Source organism: Gobio gobio (genome assembly GCF_949357685.1).
Source record: "Gobio gobio genome assembly, chromosome: 16".
In the NCBI taxonomy this organism is placed as follows: Eukaryota; Metazoa; Chordata; class Actinopteri; order Cypriniformes; family Gobionidae; genus Gobio; species Gobio gobio.
The window spans coordinates 28,608,382-28,625,879 of record NC_137109.1 but is presented as its reverse complement, the minus strand read 5'-3'; the positions used below and the strand labels follow the sequence as shown (position 1 = coordinate 28,625,879).

Sequence of the window (17,498 nt, the reverse complement as noted above, 5' to 3'; positions counted from 1 at the left end):
AACTGTTCAGGCTGCTTGTGGTGCAATGGTGTGGGAGATATTTTCTTGGCATTGTTTGGGCCCCTTATTGAGCATTGTTTAAACGCCGCAGCCTACCTGATTGTAGTTGATCATGTCCATCCCTTTATGACCACAGTGTACCCATCTTCTTATGGCTACTTCCAGCAGGATAACGTGCCATGTCACAAAGCTCAAATAATCTCAAACTGGTTTCTTGAACATAAGTTCTCTATACTCAAATATACTTAAATCTCTGAAGAATGTTTCCAGCACCTTGTTGAATCTATGCTACTAAGAATTTAGGCAGTTCTGAAGGCTTGTTTAGAAACAATGGAAAAGCAGCATAGTGGAATATAAAAACGTATATGTGAATGGCCCATTATTCAGGTTAGATGCCATATTGAATTAATGCAGATACAAATGAGGCAGTTCACCAAAAATTCACCCAAAAAAGCATTTCTTTAACTGGACTTTTGATTGTCCCTGTTGAAAAAACAGGTATGTTTTGAAGAATGGCAGCTGGTTTATGGTCATGAGCTGGTTTCCTTTAAAGAAAAAGAAGTTTATTCAAGTGTTCTATTAGTATACTTCTTTTAAACTTAAAAATAAGAAAGTATACTTTCAGTCTACTTTTTATATACTTAGAAATATACTTAAAATTAAAATTGCACTTAAGTTGACTTATACTACTACGGCCTATCTTTTGATCGAGATATACTTAAAAGTATAATTAAGTATTCAAAGTACTTGGCTTGTAATTGTGTTTAAACTTTTTGTTTAAAATGTTGCCTTTCTTTATGAAACTTAGCCACATTTAAGTGTTGATAAAAAAGGAGGCATGAAGCTATAATACAATGTTTTTAAAATTAAAGTACAGTTAAAGGTATATTTAAAGTATGGAAAAATTGTGCTATATGGCTAAAAAAAATGGTGCTATATGGCACTAAAAGTGGTTATTGGCTCGTAATCATAGGGTAACCTCTTTAAGTGCTGTATAGCACCAATCTTGATGCTTCAGTGGTTCTTCAGCGGTTCTTCACCGGCTCTTTGGCTGAGGTGCTATATAGCACCGCTACCATATACAGAACATGTTAAGATATGGTGTTATATAGCACCAAAAGTGGTTCCCCTATGATTACAACCAAGAACCACTTTTAGTGCCATATAGCACCTATATATATATATATATATATATATATATATATATCACTCTAAAAAAAAGGTTCTATATGGCACCAAAAATGGTTCTTCGTCGTAATTATAGAGGAACCACATTTGGTGCTATATAGCACCATATCTTAACATGTTCAGTATATGGTAGCGGTGCTATATAGCACCTTAGTCAAAGAACCGATGAAGAACCACTGAAGCCCCAAAATTGGTGCTATATTACGAGCCAAGAACCATTTTTGGTGCCATATAAAACCTTTTTTTTTTAGTGTGTGTATATATATATATATATAAGTATATTATGTACACTTAAAAAATGTACATGTATAAACTACTAGAAGGGTACTTTCATAAACTAAAACGTATTAAAATAGTACTACTAGAATACTTAGAATAGAAAATAGAACTACTAGTATGCTTATAAGTTCACTTGTAGTACAGATGCAGTACAATCGAGAAACCTAGTAGTGCACTTAAAGTTTACTACTGCTACACTTATAGTACACTTAAACACTACTAAAAGTGGGCCAATTTAGTCCCAAGCAGTATTGGAATAGTATGCTTACAAGTTTACTACTAGCACACATGGTTATTAGTTTACTTACTACATAAAGTATACTTAAAAATACACTTGAACATTACTTAAGTATTCTTCATAATACGAACTTGAAGTTGACTTAATTTTCGTAAGGTTGGTTTTCGTAAGCTGGCCCTGAGCTGGAGCTAGTTGCTTAGGACCAGCTTAAACCAGCTCATGACCAACTAAGGACCTTAAACCAGCTCAAACCAGCTGCCATGCTTCAAAACATACCTAACCAGCATTTGTTGGGGTTTTTTTTGTAACAGGGGTGTTACAAAAAGTCAGCCCTGAATGACACTCACCCTGTTTTCCCCAATATCAGATTTGTGATATAGCACTACTGTCGTTTTGAAGAGGCCTATTGACCAAGTATCCCTATGCTCATGAGCTTATATATAAGGGAAGCAATCACCCATTAAACCCCTTTACCTGTGATTGCTCTTGCAGACCTATTTGTCCAATCGGCATTCATGCTTTTAGCAACTCTTCCGGACTGCACTGGGCAAACAGATCTGTCTGTCTCAATGTTTGTCATTGTCAGTTGCTTAACCGTTTATCAGTGGTCAGTAAGTGCACTGGCAGCTGGAACTTACTCGGCCATGAGGAGTTTTTGAAAGGAAAAAAAAGGATGTTCTAAAAGAATCAGGCAGCATTATTAACACACACACACACACACACACACACACACACACACACACACACACACACACACACACACACACACACACACACACACACACACACACACACACACACAGGGTTTTTTCATAAACCCTAGAGATCTGTTTGAATTGCGATATTAGCATTGCCTCCCTCTGTGTGAAGTGCAAGTCTCCCTCCTCCTCTTTGGGGCAGCACATGGCTGCCAGACCAGTCCTCCTCACGGGGGGCAGGGCAAGTTCAGACAAACCAGAGTAAAGTAGGCAGTAAAACTAGTGTGGTTGTGGGCTGACATGTCATTTGAGCTAGAGGAAGGAAGGGGCAAACTTGAGACTGGACTTGGGAAGGACTGACTTGGATCTCTCTGAGCTTGTGAGCTTTTTAAAGACATCGGTGAGAGGTGTGAGCGTGGGGGCGTGTATGTATGTGTTTGCATGAAAGCCGTAAGAAGAAAGGCATTACTTCCATAACGTGATTCTACATCTGCTACTCTTTCACCAGGCGGTAAGTTTAAGTGTCTTTGTTTATGCAAATACATAACAGTCATACATTTAAATACTTTAATCAGATCCATTGAAGACATGTTATTCCAAAAGCAGAGTGTTATATGAAAGTCATTTCTCATGTATTATCGCATGTGCAAAATCTGTACCTGTTACTGTAGTATAATGATATGCACTCACTCATTACAGTAAGACAGAATAAAGTCTGGCTCAGCTATTATATAATCTGGGCTGAAACTGAGCTTCAGAGTTGCTTGTCAAGTTATGCTCCGTAAAGCATGATGAGCCCTAGGGCTACAGCTCACAGGTACAGCCTTATGCATGTCAGTCTCTGCCTGTGTGACTCCTTAACACCTTTCACAGGTTGTAAGCAGATGCAGTGTAATGCTAATGCCCAGCCATTTTCTCATGCACATCACAATGTGCTAAATCTTTGTGTAATGTAAAATAAGTTATTTAGGAAGCAGCTTTAGTGCAACTTGATTTACATGCAAAATGAAAAATCTGAATCTCTAAAGTTGCTCTGTATGCCGTTTGAATGTATGTGTGTGCGTGACAAAATATGTACACTACCATTCAAAAGTTTGAGGTTAAGATTTTAAAATTTTTAGGTTTTTAATTGATCCTTCAGAAATCATTCTAATAGGATGATTTGCTGCTCAAGAAACAAAAAAAACAAAAAAATGTTTACTGTCACTTGATCAATTTATTGTCTTTGCTGAATGAAAGTAATATAAAAAAAATTACTGACCCTTTTGAAAGGTAGTGTATAAAGATATATATTATGTTATATACTGTATGTGTGTGTATTTATATATTATATGTCATTTTAAAGAGAAAATGGATTTAATTAACTCTGTAAGGGTATGTATTATGTAACACATTTTCATTGATAGAGGAGCCTAGTATTGTCATCTACATACTTATGCTTATAAATGTTCAAGAAAAGTCTTTACTTTATACATTTATAATGAGCTTTTATAATGAACTTGTAAGCCATTCAAATAAATCCTCAAACCTAATGCACAAATTGCACAAAAGCGCACTGGCCAATAAGCGATGTGCCAAATACCTACGCCTATCAAAATGAAAACTCTTTATCCCACTATTATGCAATAATGCCTAAGGCATTTGCATTATTCAGCATTGGGCAATGCTAAAATCTGCTGCTTAAAACTACAGAGATGTGCAAGTGAGAACAAAGGCCAAGAGTGCAATTGAATAATACAGTTTTTCTTTTACATGCCTCAGCTTCACTTTGGTTCCCAACCAATACTACTGATCTTTGCATTTATTCTGTAGTCAAATCATCTCCAAAAAAAAAACAGTAAAGAAAAGAAATCATATACTATCTATTGGCAAATACTCAACACTAGAAAAACAATTATACAGTAGTACTTGATTTTGTTTATTTGACAAAAAATCTGTCTTGACAGTTTGTGCTTAGAGGAAGAATGCTGGAACATTGCCTCACATTTTGCCGCTCCCTTGTGAGGAGGAAGAATGTGGACCAGGACTGTCTGGAGGAGTCCAAGCTGTGCCGCTGCCTCTCCACAGTTGATCTCATTGCCCTCGGGGTGGGAAGTACCCTGGGGGCCGGTGTCTATGTGCTCGCCGGGGAGGTGGCCAAAGGCAATTCTGGCCCCAGTATCGTGGTGTCCTTTCTCATCGCTGCTCTAGCATCTGTGATGGCCGGCCTGTGTTATGCTGAGTTTGGTGCGCGGGTACCTAAGACGGGCTCGGCCTATCTGTACAGCTATGTGACCGTGGGGGAGCTCTGGGCCTTCATCACAGGATGGAACCTCATTCTGTCATACGTCATTGGTAATTATGAATTAGTAATAAGTTAAAGCATATTGATGTGTTATATTTTTCCAACATAAACGGATATTCTATTGGGACAGGGACCTCTAGTGTGGCACGTGCCTGGAGTGGGACATTTGATGAGCTTATAGGGGGCCACATTGAAAGGTTCTGCAAAATGTACTTCAAAATGAGTTTGCCTGGCCTGGCAGAGTACCCTGATTTTTTTGCTGTCTGCCTGATCTTACTCCTGTCAGGTAACCAAAAAAAGTCTCTTAGTAAATTCACTCACTTCGTTCTTGCATGCACAATTCTGGACAATGATTGAAACTTTGTATTATTAGCACCTCATGTTATTGCTTAATAGCTAGTTGAAATCAGTGTTGGGTAAGTTACTCTAAAAAAAGTCATGAATTACTATAGCTACTAATTACATCTTAAACAGTGTAATTAGATGATACTAATTACTGTATTTTATAAGTATTACATTACTTATTATAAATCCCATATCACCCTCGAACAGTGAAACTGATCTTTATATTTTTTCAAATAAATAACATTAAATTGCATAAATTATTCTTGAACTGACCAAAGTATTTGAAGGGAGAAGGTTACATTAAAAATATACATTTTAACAAAAGACCTTAAATTTTGATGTTAAATCCACAATTGTTTTTTATATATAATTTTTCTAATGCAATTACATCTGAAGTAACTGTAATCAAAGCACAGAAAAATAAAGAGTAATCCCTTACTTTACTTTTTCAAGAGAAAAGTCATTAATTACTTAGTAATGTGTTACACCAACACTGGTTAGATTCCTCATCTGTTAAATGAATACATGTTTATATGTCTTTTATCCTTTAAGTTTAGTACTATTAGACATAAATTATTTCTGAATCTCACATGCATTTTCCCTAAATTGAGTTTCAATGTCTGTCACCGTCCTTTTTTTTCACAGGTCTTCTCTCCTTTGGGGTGAAAGAATCAGCTTGGGTCAACAAAATCTTCACAGCTGTAAATGTGCTTGTGCTGATGTTTGTTATCATCTCTGGATTTGTCAAAGGAGATGCGCTCAATTGGAATATTTCAGAAGAATCTCTCATAAATGTCACCATTATCAAAAGGTGAAGAATATATCTTTCTTATTCCTTCTCTTCTTTTATATGTTGACGAATTATGCCAGCCTGATGTGTGAATTTCTGGGGATCATAACCATTCAAAAATGAATTCTCATTGCAGGAATCTCTCACACACTGCTAATGTCACCAGCGATTACGGGGTAGGGGGCTTTTTGCCTTTTGGCTTTAGCGGGACACTTGCTGGTGCAGCCACATGCTTTTACGCCTTTGTGGGATTTGACTGCATTGCAACCACAGGTATTCAGTCACTTGTGCACAGTTATTTGTGGTCCTCCAATCTGATCTTGACTGTGCTGATATTTGTGATTCTGACCAGGTGAGGAGGTGAAGAATCCCCAGAGGGCCATTCCCATTGGTATAGTTGTTTCCCTGCTGGTCTGCTTCCTTGCCTACTTTGGTGTGTCAGCGGCTCTCACCCTCATGATGCCCTACTACCTGCTGGATGAGAGGAGTCCTCTACCTTTAGCTTTTGAATATGTGGGCTGGGGGCCTGCGAAATATGTAGTAGCGGCAGGATCGCTCTGTGCTCTCTCAACCAGGTAAACATCGTTCTTTGCTCCCATAATGTTGTTGGCTGCTGGCTAAGACAGCATGCTTATATCAAACACTTTGAATACCATAGTCACATAAAAGTGCTTATTAATTTTGTCATTTGGTCAAACACAACTTTCCTAATGAATTTTTATGGAGTTCTTAGTTGGGTTTGTGGTGGACTGATTCCTATGCTTTGCATCCCTAATGATGGTGGTTTGTTTGAAAGAGAGCATCTGTATAAATAATTACGCATAGCATTTAATTAATCACATTGTATTTTTCGCTTTTTTTAAATCCAGGTTTATACTTGCTCTCTTTCGGAACAAAATGTTCTTGTGGAATGTGTTTCTGTTTTTTTCCTGGTGACATAAATCAGTTAGGACTATTGTTTGGCATTTAGCAAGGCTCCCTAAAGCTGCATGAATTACACGCCACTAATCAAACAGTATTTGGACAGTTTTACTGTTTATTAGATTTTCTCTAATATTAGTCTTAATTATGTTCAAAAACCTCTGGGTGTGTGATTGGTAAAGTATACAACCTCTTATTTTGAACCTATGGAGTGCAACAGTGCCATCCACTTTTTCAGCTGCATTGGTTCCGGAAGTATTTTTTCCCATTCATTTCTCCCATAAGGATTTAAAAAAATTCTTTGTTAAAGCATTTTAAGCCCTGAAGCAAGCCAACCTGCTATGAGGTTAATCATAACATTACAAACTTTGAAAATCAGACAAAATTACAAAGGTACAAGCCTGCATACTTAATGGCTTTTGTGATAGACAGATTCAATTAAGAAAGATGGAGAAATATAAAACTACTCATTTAAAAATTTAGATTTATATATAATATATTTTTGTGCTAATAACTTTTGCCAAAAAATCATGATGTTCATGATGAAATCATGGTGTCTATGAATTGGTGTCATGCCGAATCCGGGGCTACAGATTTTACCAGGATCAGGTGAACCGTCGGGCCGCCATTTTTAATTTTGTCATAATTTGCCATTTCTTTAAACGCTTTGACATATCGGCATAAAAAATTTGGAAGGTATCATCATCCTGAATGTACATGAGGCGTTTAAACACAGCACCACTTAGTATTCCAGAGTTATAAGTTTTTTTTTGCAAAAACGCTTATAATGCCGACGTGTTGCCAATTCCGACAATATCTAATTTGTAATTTTCTGACAATGTGACTGTCCGCCATATTTGAGCAAATTAAAAAAAAATGTTTTTTCAATTTTGCCCAATTTTGTCCAAAATCGGCCGCACAGAAATGACTGAACAGATTTTTGATATTCGCTACTGTTCCCAAAAAATTACTTTCTGAAGTCGACTGTCACAGCGTTTGTTGTCCTATGCTAAATAGCTTAGCATGCCAATCAAATAGCATGCTAATCAGAGGCCCTTCTTTCTAATGTGGATTTTGGCTAAACATAGGGTTAAACATAATTTATTTTTTTCGTTATAGTTATCTTAGCCTGCTTTTTTTTAATATATATATATTTTTAATATATTTTACATTTATTGCAAAATATGCGTAGGCCTATATATTAAAAAATGTAAGTATTTTAAGACAATAGGGAGACTTACTCGAATACGTCAAGATCTTTTGGCTCTGCATGTTTCGACACTGATTGGTGGCATTTGAAATAATTCCGGCTGACATCATCAACAGAAGCAAATACCATGTATTGACAACCTTGTCGCTCACAGTAAGGTTTATAAGTTATTGTTAAAAATCAATTTCCCTATGGAGAAAATGAATGGAGTTTTTACTTCTGACATCTGTTGCACTCTATTGCTATAAAAGACCAATCATTTTGATTGGAGCCACTTTTCTTTGAATACTCGTAGCATTTAAAAAAAAATGTAATTAAACATTAGGATACCATAGCCTATAGGCCATGTGCAAAACTCCCAGGAAAAAATGAAGATGATTTAACTGTACGTCTGGTCCCATTTGCTTCATTTGCTAAGTGCTATACAATGATGTGCTGTCAAATGTCCTAAAGTCAACATGAAACAGCATTTGGCAACCTGTATAACTTATGTAATGTAAATCAATGTATGGGAATTGATTTAATGAAAAGTATTGTCTATATATCCTATGATTGGAGGGGAGGAGTTAAAAAACATAAAAGAGACTGGTGATATCGGTCGAAACAACCATTTTGTTTTCTGTGGAATGACATACACTCATCAATCATGCACAAGAAGACGACATACTGCCATATGCGTGTTAAGAAAGTAAACAGTGTTAATTTGGATTTCATGTTGTCTTTACAATACAAATCATTGTTTGTGGATGCCTGTAATAGTACACAGCAGTAGAAGTGTTTGGGATCAGATCTGCAGCATGTAATTAATTGACACTTTGCTTCTGCTGATGTGTTTGCCTCACATGCAGTCTGCTGGGCTCCATTTTCCCAATGCCGCGTGTAATCTATGCTATGGCACAGGATGGGGTGCTTTTCAAAGTGTTAGCCCAAATCAATCCTAAGACGAAGACCCCTCTTGTTGCTACAATGTCTTCAGGTGTAGTTGCAGGTGAGAGATGGAGGCACGATTGCTATGCAAAGCACCAATGGGATCCACCAGGCAAATGTGAAAAAGAGCGGAAATGTGCAATATAAGAAATTATTCTATGGGAACATACGTCAAATTCATCTCTTACAGGGTTCCAACAGTGACGAAAAAACCTGGAAATATCAGTATTTTTTTTAAAGACTGTAACTTCCAGGCCTGGATAAATCAAGGGAATTAATAAGCCATGGCAGTTAATTTAGTGAATATAGATGTGTCTATTTATGCTTATCTCCAAAATATTTTATTGGCAAGAAAATGCTCTTTTTTGAGTTCTGCTATTTGCTCCTTCACACTTGCCGGTGTTGGTTAATATGTTCTTTTCCCTCCAGAGTTGCAGGTGTCTGAACCATGACTCCTTTTTTGTTTTTAGCCTGTTAGGTTCTTTGTTCCCTCTTCCCCGCATTCTGTTTGCCATGGCACGAGATGGCGTGCTATTCAGATTTCTTTCCAAAGTGAGTAAGCGTCAATCGCCAGTGGCTGCCACTATGGCAGCGGGCACTACCGCGGGTAAGCTAAGAACGAGGTAGGCCTCGCATGGCCTGCTGACCTGTTTGTGTCCGCCTGGTGGAGGTGCAGTGTGCCTGCTTAATTACCCCGTTAATGGAAGCATGCTTTCACTGTGGTGTTGGTGGTGGTGATAATCTGTGGGAATATACAGTATGTATAATGACTGTAAATGTTATTTATTGCATGCAAAAGTGATATGTAGAGTGCATGGTGAAGTTAAGAAAGGAAATTACCTTCACTGTATATATAGACTGATGTGTCAGGTGCAGATGTCTAATCTACTGATGACAGCTGCAGGGAGAGAGTCTTAGTACTTCCCCCACAGTGTTAATACAGCACTTTGATGCTAGCAGGGGTCACTCAGTGGATGCTTATGGATTCTGAGGACTTCTAAGGAATGAGAAAGCAGAGGGGAAGCTTAGTCGGGGGATGAGGACACAGGGCAGATTTGATTTTTGGAGCCCCCTGCACATTGCACATGTTAAGCCTATACTGTAGCACTGTATGTTTGTTAGTACACCGCCTTCTTACTGTGAGGGAAGTCTGAGCACCTGTATATGAAGTCATAGGGCACATCTGGTGTGGATTTCATAAGAGGATACCAATGCTATTGCATCCTGAGTTTAAAGTCATCCACTGTTGAAGGAATCAGCATTTATTATGGATAAAGACTGTGATTTAAGTCCCACAGTATCTGTATCTCATTGATGATGACTAATACACTACATTATATTGGAAATTCCATACTTTCATAATCAGGCTCTTCAAAATAAGATGATTTAATTTATTTGTAACACTTTACAATAAGGTTTCATTAGTTAGCTTAAGAATTAAGAATGGACAATACTTCTTCATTATTGATCTTAGTTAGTGTTAATTTCAACATTTACTAATACATAATTAAAATCAAAAGCTGTATTTATTAACGTTAGTTAATGTACTGTGAACTAACATGAAAAAAACACTGTTTTTTTAACTAACATTACAAAAGATTAATAAATATAGTAATAAATGTATTGCTCATTGTTATTTCATGTTACATTAACTAATGAGAACAAACGTGACCTTATTATAAAGTATTACCAATTCATTAAATGAATACAAAATAATAAACTGTGCATGCTCTGTTGATGTATTTATGGGTTCATACAACCAAGCCACACTTATAAATGTATGAATGATATTGCATTAATTATCAATATAATATGAGACCGATTGGAATTTATTTGAATAGGCTACAACACATTTTTTTCATCACAAAAAAGTGTATTCAATACAAAACATTAGATATACTGTTCTGGTTGTCAACTTTGCAAGTATTGCAATTTTTCTTATTATTTCTGAGAAAATAGAGATATTTAAATTATGTCATAAAATATGTGCATTTTAAGTGTGACTTAAGGGTCTAAATTATTAGAGCCAATGTATGTAAAACGTTTAATTTATGCAAGTTCTTATAGTTTGTGATATGCATGCATTTGATGTATTATTTTGAAACTCCATCTGATCAGCTATTGTTTCACCAACAGCTATCATGGCTTTTCTGTTTGACTTGAAAGCGCTGGTGGACATGATGTCTATTGGAACTTTGCTGGCGTACTCATTAGTGGCTGCTTGCGTTCTTATCCTCAGGTTAGTAAAATTTCATTTTCAAAATATTAATTTCAAGAATTTATATTGTCTTGACCAAAATTTGTTTGCATCTTAATGATGCGCCGACTAGTGGCAGAACTAAGTGGTGACTGTGATTTTGCCAAGTAAGACATGTTCATGGATCAACATATTAAGTTGATCCTGGAACAACATTTCTGTCTGAATATTTCGTCCTAACCCTACCCATAACTTCTCCCTAAAATCAGAGGGAAATGATAACACTGATGTAGAAGCACCTAACCCTTAACAAGTCTAAACCTGACATAGACTGAAAACTTGTCCCTCAAATCTGATTGGTTGATTGGAATGTTGATCCAGGAACATGTTGTACTTGGTGAAATACATGTTTACCCTAATCAACTAGTTGGTACAATGATGTGTGTACTATTGAGTAATCTGCCATGGAGTGGTCATGTGTCAGTTCTCAGTTCATTTAATATAGACAATTTTCTTGTGATAGTCTCTGTAGACTCTGGTTCTAGTGGTATAAGCAGCTATTCTAATATAAAATGTATGTGTCAGGTATCAGCCAGATGCTGCGTTTGAGAGGTCTAGGATCAATGAAGGCAAGGAAGAGGTCGGTGAGTCTGAGCTGACAGAGTCTGAGTCTCATCTGAACATGCTGAAAGATGGAGGCATAACCCTGCGCTCTCTGCTCAACCCTCCACTGCTGCCCACCGAACAGACCTCCACAGCCGTCAATGCATCTGTTATCATCTTGGGTTAGTACAGCAGCAGTTTTTAGCAAGTCTATAGCTGACGAGAATTAGGTAGTCATCCTGATCTGTGTCTGTTTTCCCTGCAGTGCTTGTCGTGTGTGTTGTGAGCACACTCAACACATACTACGGACAGGCCATTATTGCCATGGAGCCTTGGGCCCTGGGGGTCTTGGCCGCGTCTTTGTTCATCTTCACCATGTGCATCCTTCTAATTTGCAGACAACCTCAGACGAGGAAGAAAGTTTCCTTTATGGTACGTAGGTTTGAAATCAAAAAGTTGTCCTAAACATATTATACTACTGTTCAAAAGTGTGATAAAGTTTATTATGCTCTTATACTCATATGATCCTTCAGAAATCATTCTAATATGCTGATTTGGTTCTTATTATTATCAATGTTAAAACAGTTGTGCTGCTTAATATTTTTTGTTGCAACCATGATACATTCTTTAGGATTCTTTGATGAATGGAAAGTTCAAAAAGAACTGTTTGAAATTGAAATCTATTGTAACCAGTGTTGGGGAAAGTTACTCTGAAAAGTAATGCATTACAATATTGCGTTACTCCCTTAAAAAGTAACTAATTGAGTTGCTTAGTTACTTTTTAAGAAAAGTAATGCGTTACGTTACTTTTGCGTTACTTTTTCTCACCTGGGCTGGGCTTGTTTTTGTTTTTTTTATAACAAAAAAGTTATATTTTTGTGCAACGGTAAAGACCTCTTCATACCAAAATTTAAATAATAAGCCCCAGGCTGAGGTAAAAATGCAAATTCACGCATGAACAGTAGAGGGCGCAGCTCTGCTGTGCTGCCATTCTGCATAATGGTAGAATAGGATGCAGGAGAAAAAAGTTTTACCAATAAAAACAAAAAATCTAGTAATTTTCATCATCAAAGGTCAGCAGCAAGACATTGGTAAATTAAATATAAAGGTAGATTAAATGCATAAAAATTGTTGTTTTATTTAACATTTAATTATTGGAGGTTTGCATAGTACTCTGATTTTGCATTTGACTGATTTTATTAATTTTGAGGAGTACAGAATCTTTATTGTGCAAGTGAGATAAATAAATGCTCACATTTAGTCTAGAACTACAATAACCATCATGTTTACACACACGACGTCTCTGCACTTATTTTTCTCAACACGGGGGCAGGAGAGCTGTCAGTCATATTAATATGAAAAAGTAACTCAGATATTTTGTTGTAAATTCGAAAAGTAATGCGTTACTTTACTAGTTACTTGGAAAAAGTAATATTATTACGTAACTCAAGTTACTTGTAATGCGTTACCGCCAACACTGATTGTAACATTATCAATATATTTGCTTTTGGTCAATAATTGCTTTTGGTCAGTTTGTGTCCTGGTGAATAAAATCACAGCCATAGTAGATACTCACAAGTATTTGTGACAGTTACAAATTTTTTCTTCCTGTTTTATGGAATGCAGGCAGAATTCAGGCATATTGTGCTCTTTTCCATACAATGAAAGTGAATATTAACCAATTAAGATACTAAAAGTAGTCATAATTTTGGTCACTCATGCACAAAAAGCATGAATCATATGACCTCTCAAGACATGCAATAAAATACACAAGTTGTATGAACGACTGCCTTTCACTTTTACTGTATAGAAAAAAAGCATGGACATTCTGCCTAAAATCTCTCTTTTTAGGGTTGAAATGGCATAAAGGTGAGTAATGACAGAATTTTCATTTTAGCACTAACCCTTTAATAAATGCGCCCCATGTTGATCCGTTGCTGCTGTGTTTATCTTGATGTGTATTCTGCCCAGAACAGACCTGAGTTTTAGGGTAATAGCCTGTATAAAATATCTGTGTTTGCCAAGCACTCTGTGTTCTTTGGAGGGCCGTATTGTGTGCTATCCTTATCTGACTTGAAAAACAAAGTGATATGACCCGAAAGAGCCTCCATTAATCGTGTTACTTCTTTTTTAGTCTGGGTCATTTCATAAGTGAGTGCTGAGTAGAGTGCAGTCAAGCACATGTTTGAATCAGCGTGTATTTTTTGCTTCAGGTTCCTCTGTTGCCATTTCTACCCATCTTGAGTATATTTGTCAACGTGTATCTCATGGTTCAGCTCAGCGGAGACACATGGATCCGTTTCTCCATCTGGATGGCCATAGGTACGTGCAGTCTTTGGGTAAACGCACACACACGCACACGCACGCACGCACGCACGCAGCATGCAATCCTAACCCACATTCAAACAAATCTAAAGGTCTCATTGCTGTTTTTCCTTTTGTCCCTTTTTAGTAAACAATGACTTAAAATAAGTTTGACATGCAAATTTGATATAAATCTTAACTTTGATATCAATCCACAGGCTTCCTCATTTATTTTGGATATGGAATGTGGCATAGTGATGAACGCAAGAGGCATATACAGAACTGTAGCGTTGCAGCGGAGAAAAAGAAACTGACTGGAAATGAAGGCACTGTGGAGTATGTGACGCACATAGAGAAGACTAGTCCATGTTAAAGAACAGCAGACAAACTCTGACAGTAACTAGCTGTAACTAGCATTCACCAACCAGCTGACAGACCTGAGCTCTGTGTATTCAGCTCTGCCTTTACAGTCACTGCCATCATGAACAATCACTGCAGCACCTCTCAGTGTTGATGCTTTCGCTCACCTGGGATGGGATCATATCATGTAATAGGACATTAGCGGTGTATGATCTGACATTTGATGAAATTCAATGTATTGATTATGGAATTGACTATTTATACACTCTTAGGGCGTTTTCATAACTGTAGATTAAAGTCGTTTTTTGGTTCGGTTTGCTTTCACAAGGCAACATTTCATATGTTAATACAAGTCATGTGACCTCTCACCTGACAAACCTAGCTTTTTCATCGCCTGAACTCTCAGACTTTTATGAAGTGTATTGTTGTCAAAGTTTTTTAGCCTTCGCACGACACGGTTACATGGCGCAATTAAAGCTCACTTTGAGACGTTCGCTAAACACCTTGTAAACTTTTTCATCTTACCCACAGGTTAACCCACAATCCTTTTTAAGAGGCATTAGCTAAACAAAAACTGTTACATTTCACGCAACATACATAATTCTTCTTTTGATTTAGTGGCGGTTGGCATGCAACTGTATTGTGCATTTCCGCCACCTACTGAGATGGAGTGTGGAGCATCAATGTGGCATCATTATACCTAATGACTTGATTCGATTTTCTAACATTAACCTTTTATGTTTATATTCTGATGCAATGTGATATAACCTGCTCCACTGTCACTGGGTGTCTACATGTGCTACATAAGCCATCATGTTTTCCAATGATATGCAGTGTGTCCTATTCGGAGACGAGAAATAACCGTATCTTCCCCTCTATTTCCACAAACCGCTCTCTTATAGCCTACCTCCCTTTTTATAGTGTCTTCCCTTATCCCCCAATTCTTGCCACATTCATTGTATTGCTCTTTTTATTAGCCCTCTGATTTGGAAATTCTATTTCTGAATTTTCTATGGTCTCCTTGGCTAAAGCATCTGCTTTCTAACGTACGTAATTACCCATCTTATGTTGTGATACAGCCTGGTTCAGTGGGTCATTGAATCGATCCAGAATTCGTTTTCAAGCAGGATGACCTTTTGTATGCTTTTTTTGGTGTGGATCCGAGCATGATTGCCGTGTTCATACATGCATACCTAAATGAACCGAGAGAGGGCGAAAAAGTTCCAGGTTTTAAAAAAAAATATGCTCTAAATGAGCCAGGTGTGAAAATGCCCTTAAAAATAAAGGTTCCAGAAGGAGGTTTTCACATTAGAAGAACAATTTTTGGGTTTCCAAAGAACCTTTCAGTGAACAGTTCTTAAGAAGAGCATTGTAATAATCTGAAGAACTTCCACTTTAAGGGACCTTTTGTGCAATGGAAAGGTTCTATGGATGTTAAAGATTCTTCATGGAACCATCAGTGCCAATAAAGAGCCTTTATTTTTAAGAGTGTACCAATATAAATTGTCATTCCACTTATACTTTTGATTTAAGAATATAGTTGAAAATTAATTAATTGTAAACTAATTTCAATCTTCTTTAATGTTTAAATTGTCATTGCATCATTAAAAAATAGGCTAAGTAGAATAGCATTGAATTATTGTCAGAGCAAATATTTACACCCCTGTAAGACGTGAGCAATTTGCTTTTAAATGTGTTTGGGAACAGAAATAGGAAAGCATGTTTTTAATTTCTATAAAGTATTAAGATTTCCACAGTTTGTTAAATTAAAAAAAGGATGAAAAAAAGCATACATAAGACCCTGGACCACAAAACCAGTCATGTCACACGGGTATATTTGTGGCAATAACCGACAATACATTGTATGGGTCAAAATTATAAATTTTACTTTTATGCCCAAAATCATTAGGATATCAAATCATGTTCCATGGAGATAGTTTGTACATTTCCTACTGTAAATATATATAAAAATGTATTATTATTTGTAATATGCATTTCTAAGGGCTTTATTTGGACAACTTTAATGGTGATTTTCTCAATATTTAGATTTTTTTGCACCCTCAGATTCCAGATTTTAATAATTGTATCTCGGCCAAATATGATCCTATTCTAATACAACATAAATCATAAAGCTTATTTAGTTTCAATTTCCAAAAATTGTCCCTTATGACTGGTTTTGTTGTCCAGGGTCACATAAAGGTATGGGACAAATGTGTGGTAAAGTGGCATTATCAAATAATGTGGAACATTAGATATTAGGAAAACTATGAATTGCAGATATTGGTGAACACCCAGCTTTTACACGTTTGACTTTCTTGTTAAAGTGTTTAATTCTAAGAATTAGGATGAATTCTATTGACCACAACTTATTGTACGTGCCAGAGATGTTAAACTGCTCAGATAACAATATTTCTTGTATTTTGATAAACACTATACTTTTTATTTGTATCCATGTTACATGTGTTTGTGTAGTCATTGTTAAATGTTTGACATATGTACAGTATTCATAGGTCAACCTGTTGTTTAACAACCAGGTCTGATGACGTTGAAGAGGAGCAAGTTATGTATGTAATCAGTGTTTTGTCTTGTAAAATTACCTTTTTATTCACTTTACTTACTTGCTATATATTTTTAGACTTTTTCATTAACTTTGTAATGAATAATCATCAGTCTACACTAGTTCACTGTAGTCATTCAATATATGACAAACTGTGTAATCCACTTAAGTTATGCCAGCAGTGGTCTAAGAATGGACAACCTGAGCATCTGAAAGTGTTTCTTCTGCTAACTAGCACTCAAGTTCTTCTCTGCGGTGGAAATGCAATGGAAATGAGTCATGGAGAGGATTGTGGCACAAGGATTAATACAAATGTGTTAGTCTCATTAAAAATATTGCACATCAAATATTCTGTTTAGAGCCTTTGTATAGGTTTTTTTTCTTTGTTTAATGTGTGGATTGTGCCATGGTCAAAACATTGCAAAGTGGTTAAATACAAAGCAATAAATGATTTCTCCCCGTTTTTAAACAAAGTTTCCCACATTATTATCTATTGGAACAAACTATTCCATTTGAGTTCTAGTAAAGTTCAGTGTCCTCAGGAAAAAACTAAAATTTTTTTATAATATATAATGAGCTGGCACAAAAAAAAAAAGA

The 17,498-nt window shown here is 36.4% G+C and overlaps 1 protein-coding gene across 2 annotated transcripts; it reads left to right on the top strand.

The window, feature by feature from the left end:
• Window positions 1-2,598: 2,598 nt before the first annotated feature.
• On the top strand, window positions 2,599-17,367 carry slc7a2 (solute carrier family 7 member 2). 2 transcript variants are annotated; one of them, XM_079839597.1, is made up of 12 exons: window positions 2,599-2,914; window positions 4,350-4,737; window positions 4,818-4,973; window positions 5,678-5,843; window positions 5,959-6,095; window positions 6,175-6,397; window positions 9,351-9,487; window positions 11,017-11,119; window positions 11,663-11,862; window positions 11,946-12,112; window positions 13,894-14,002; window positions 14,203-17,367. In XM_079839597.1, exons 2-12 carry the CDS (start codon window positions 4,368-4,370, stop codon window positions 14,355-14,357), a joined length of 1,923 nt encoding a protein of 640 aa, XP_079695723.1. In that variant the 5' UTR covers window positions 2,599-2,914; window positions 4,350-4,367; the 3' UTR covers window positions 14,358-17,367. The 2 variants fall into 2 exon arrangements, with proteins under 2 accessions (XP_079695723.1, XP_079695722.1); XM_079839596.1 differs by lacking the exon at window positions 9,351-9,487 and adding an exon at window positions 8,802-8,941 and having other exon boundaries at window positions 2,685-2,914.
• Window positions 17,368-17,498: the final 131 nt, after the last annotated feature.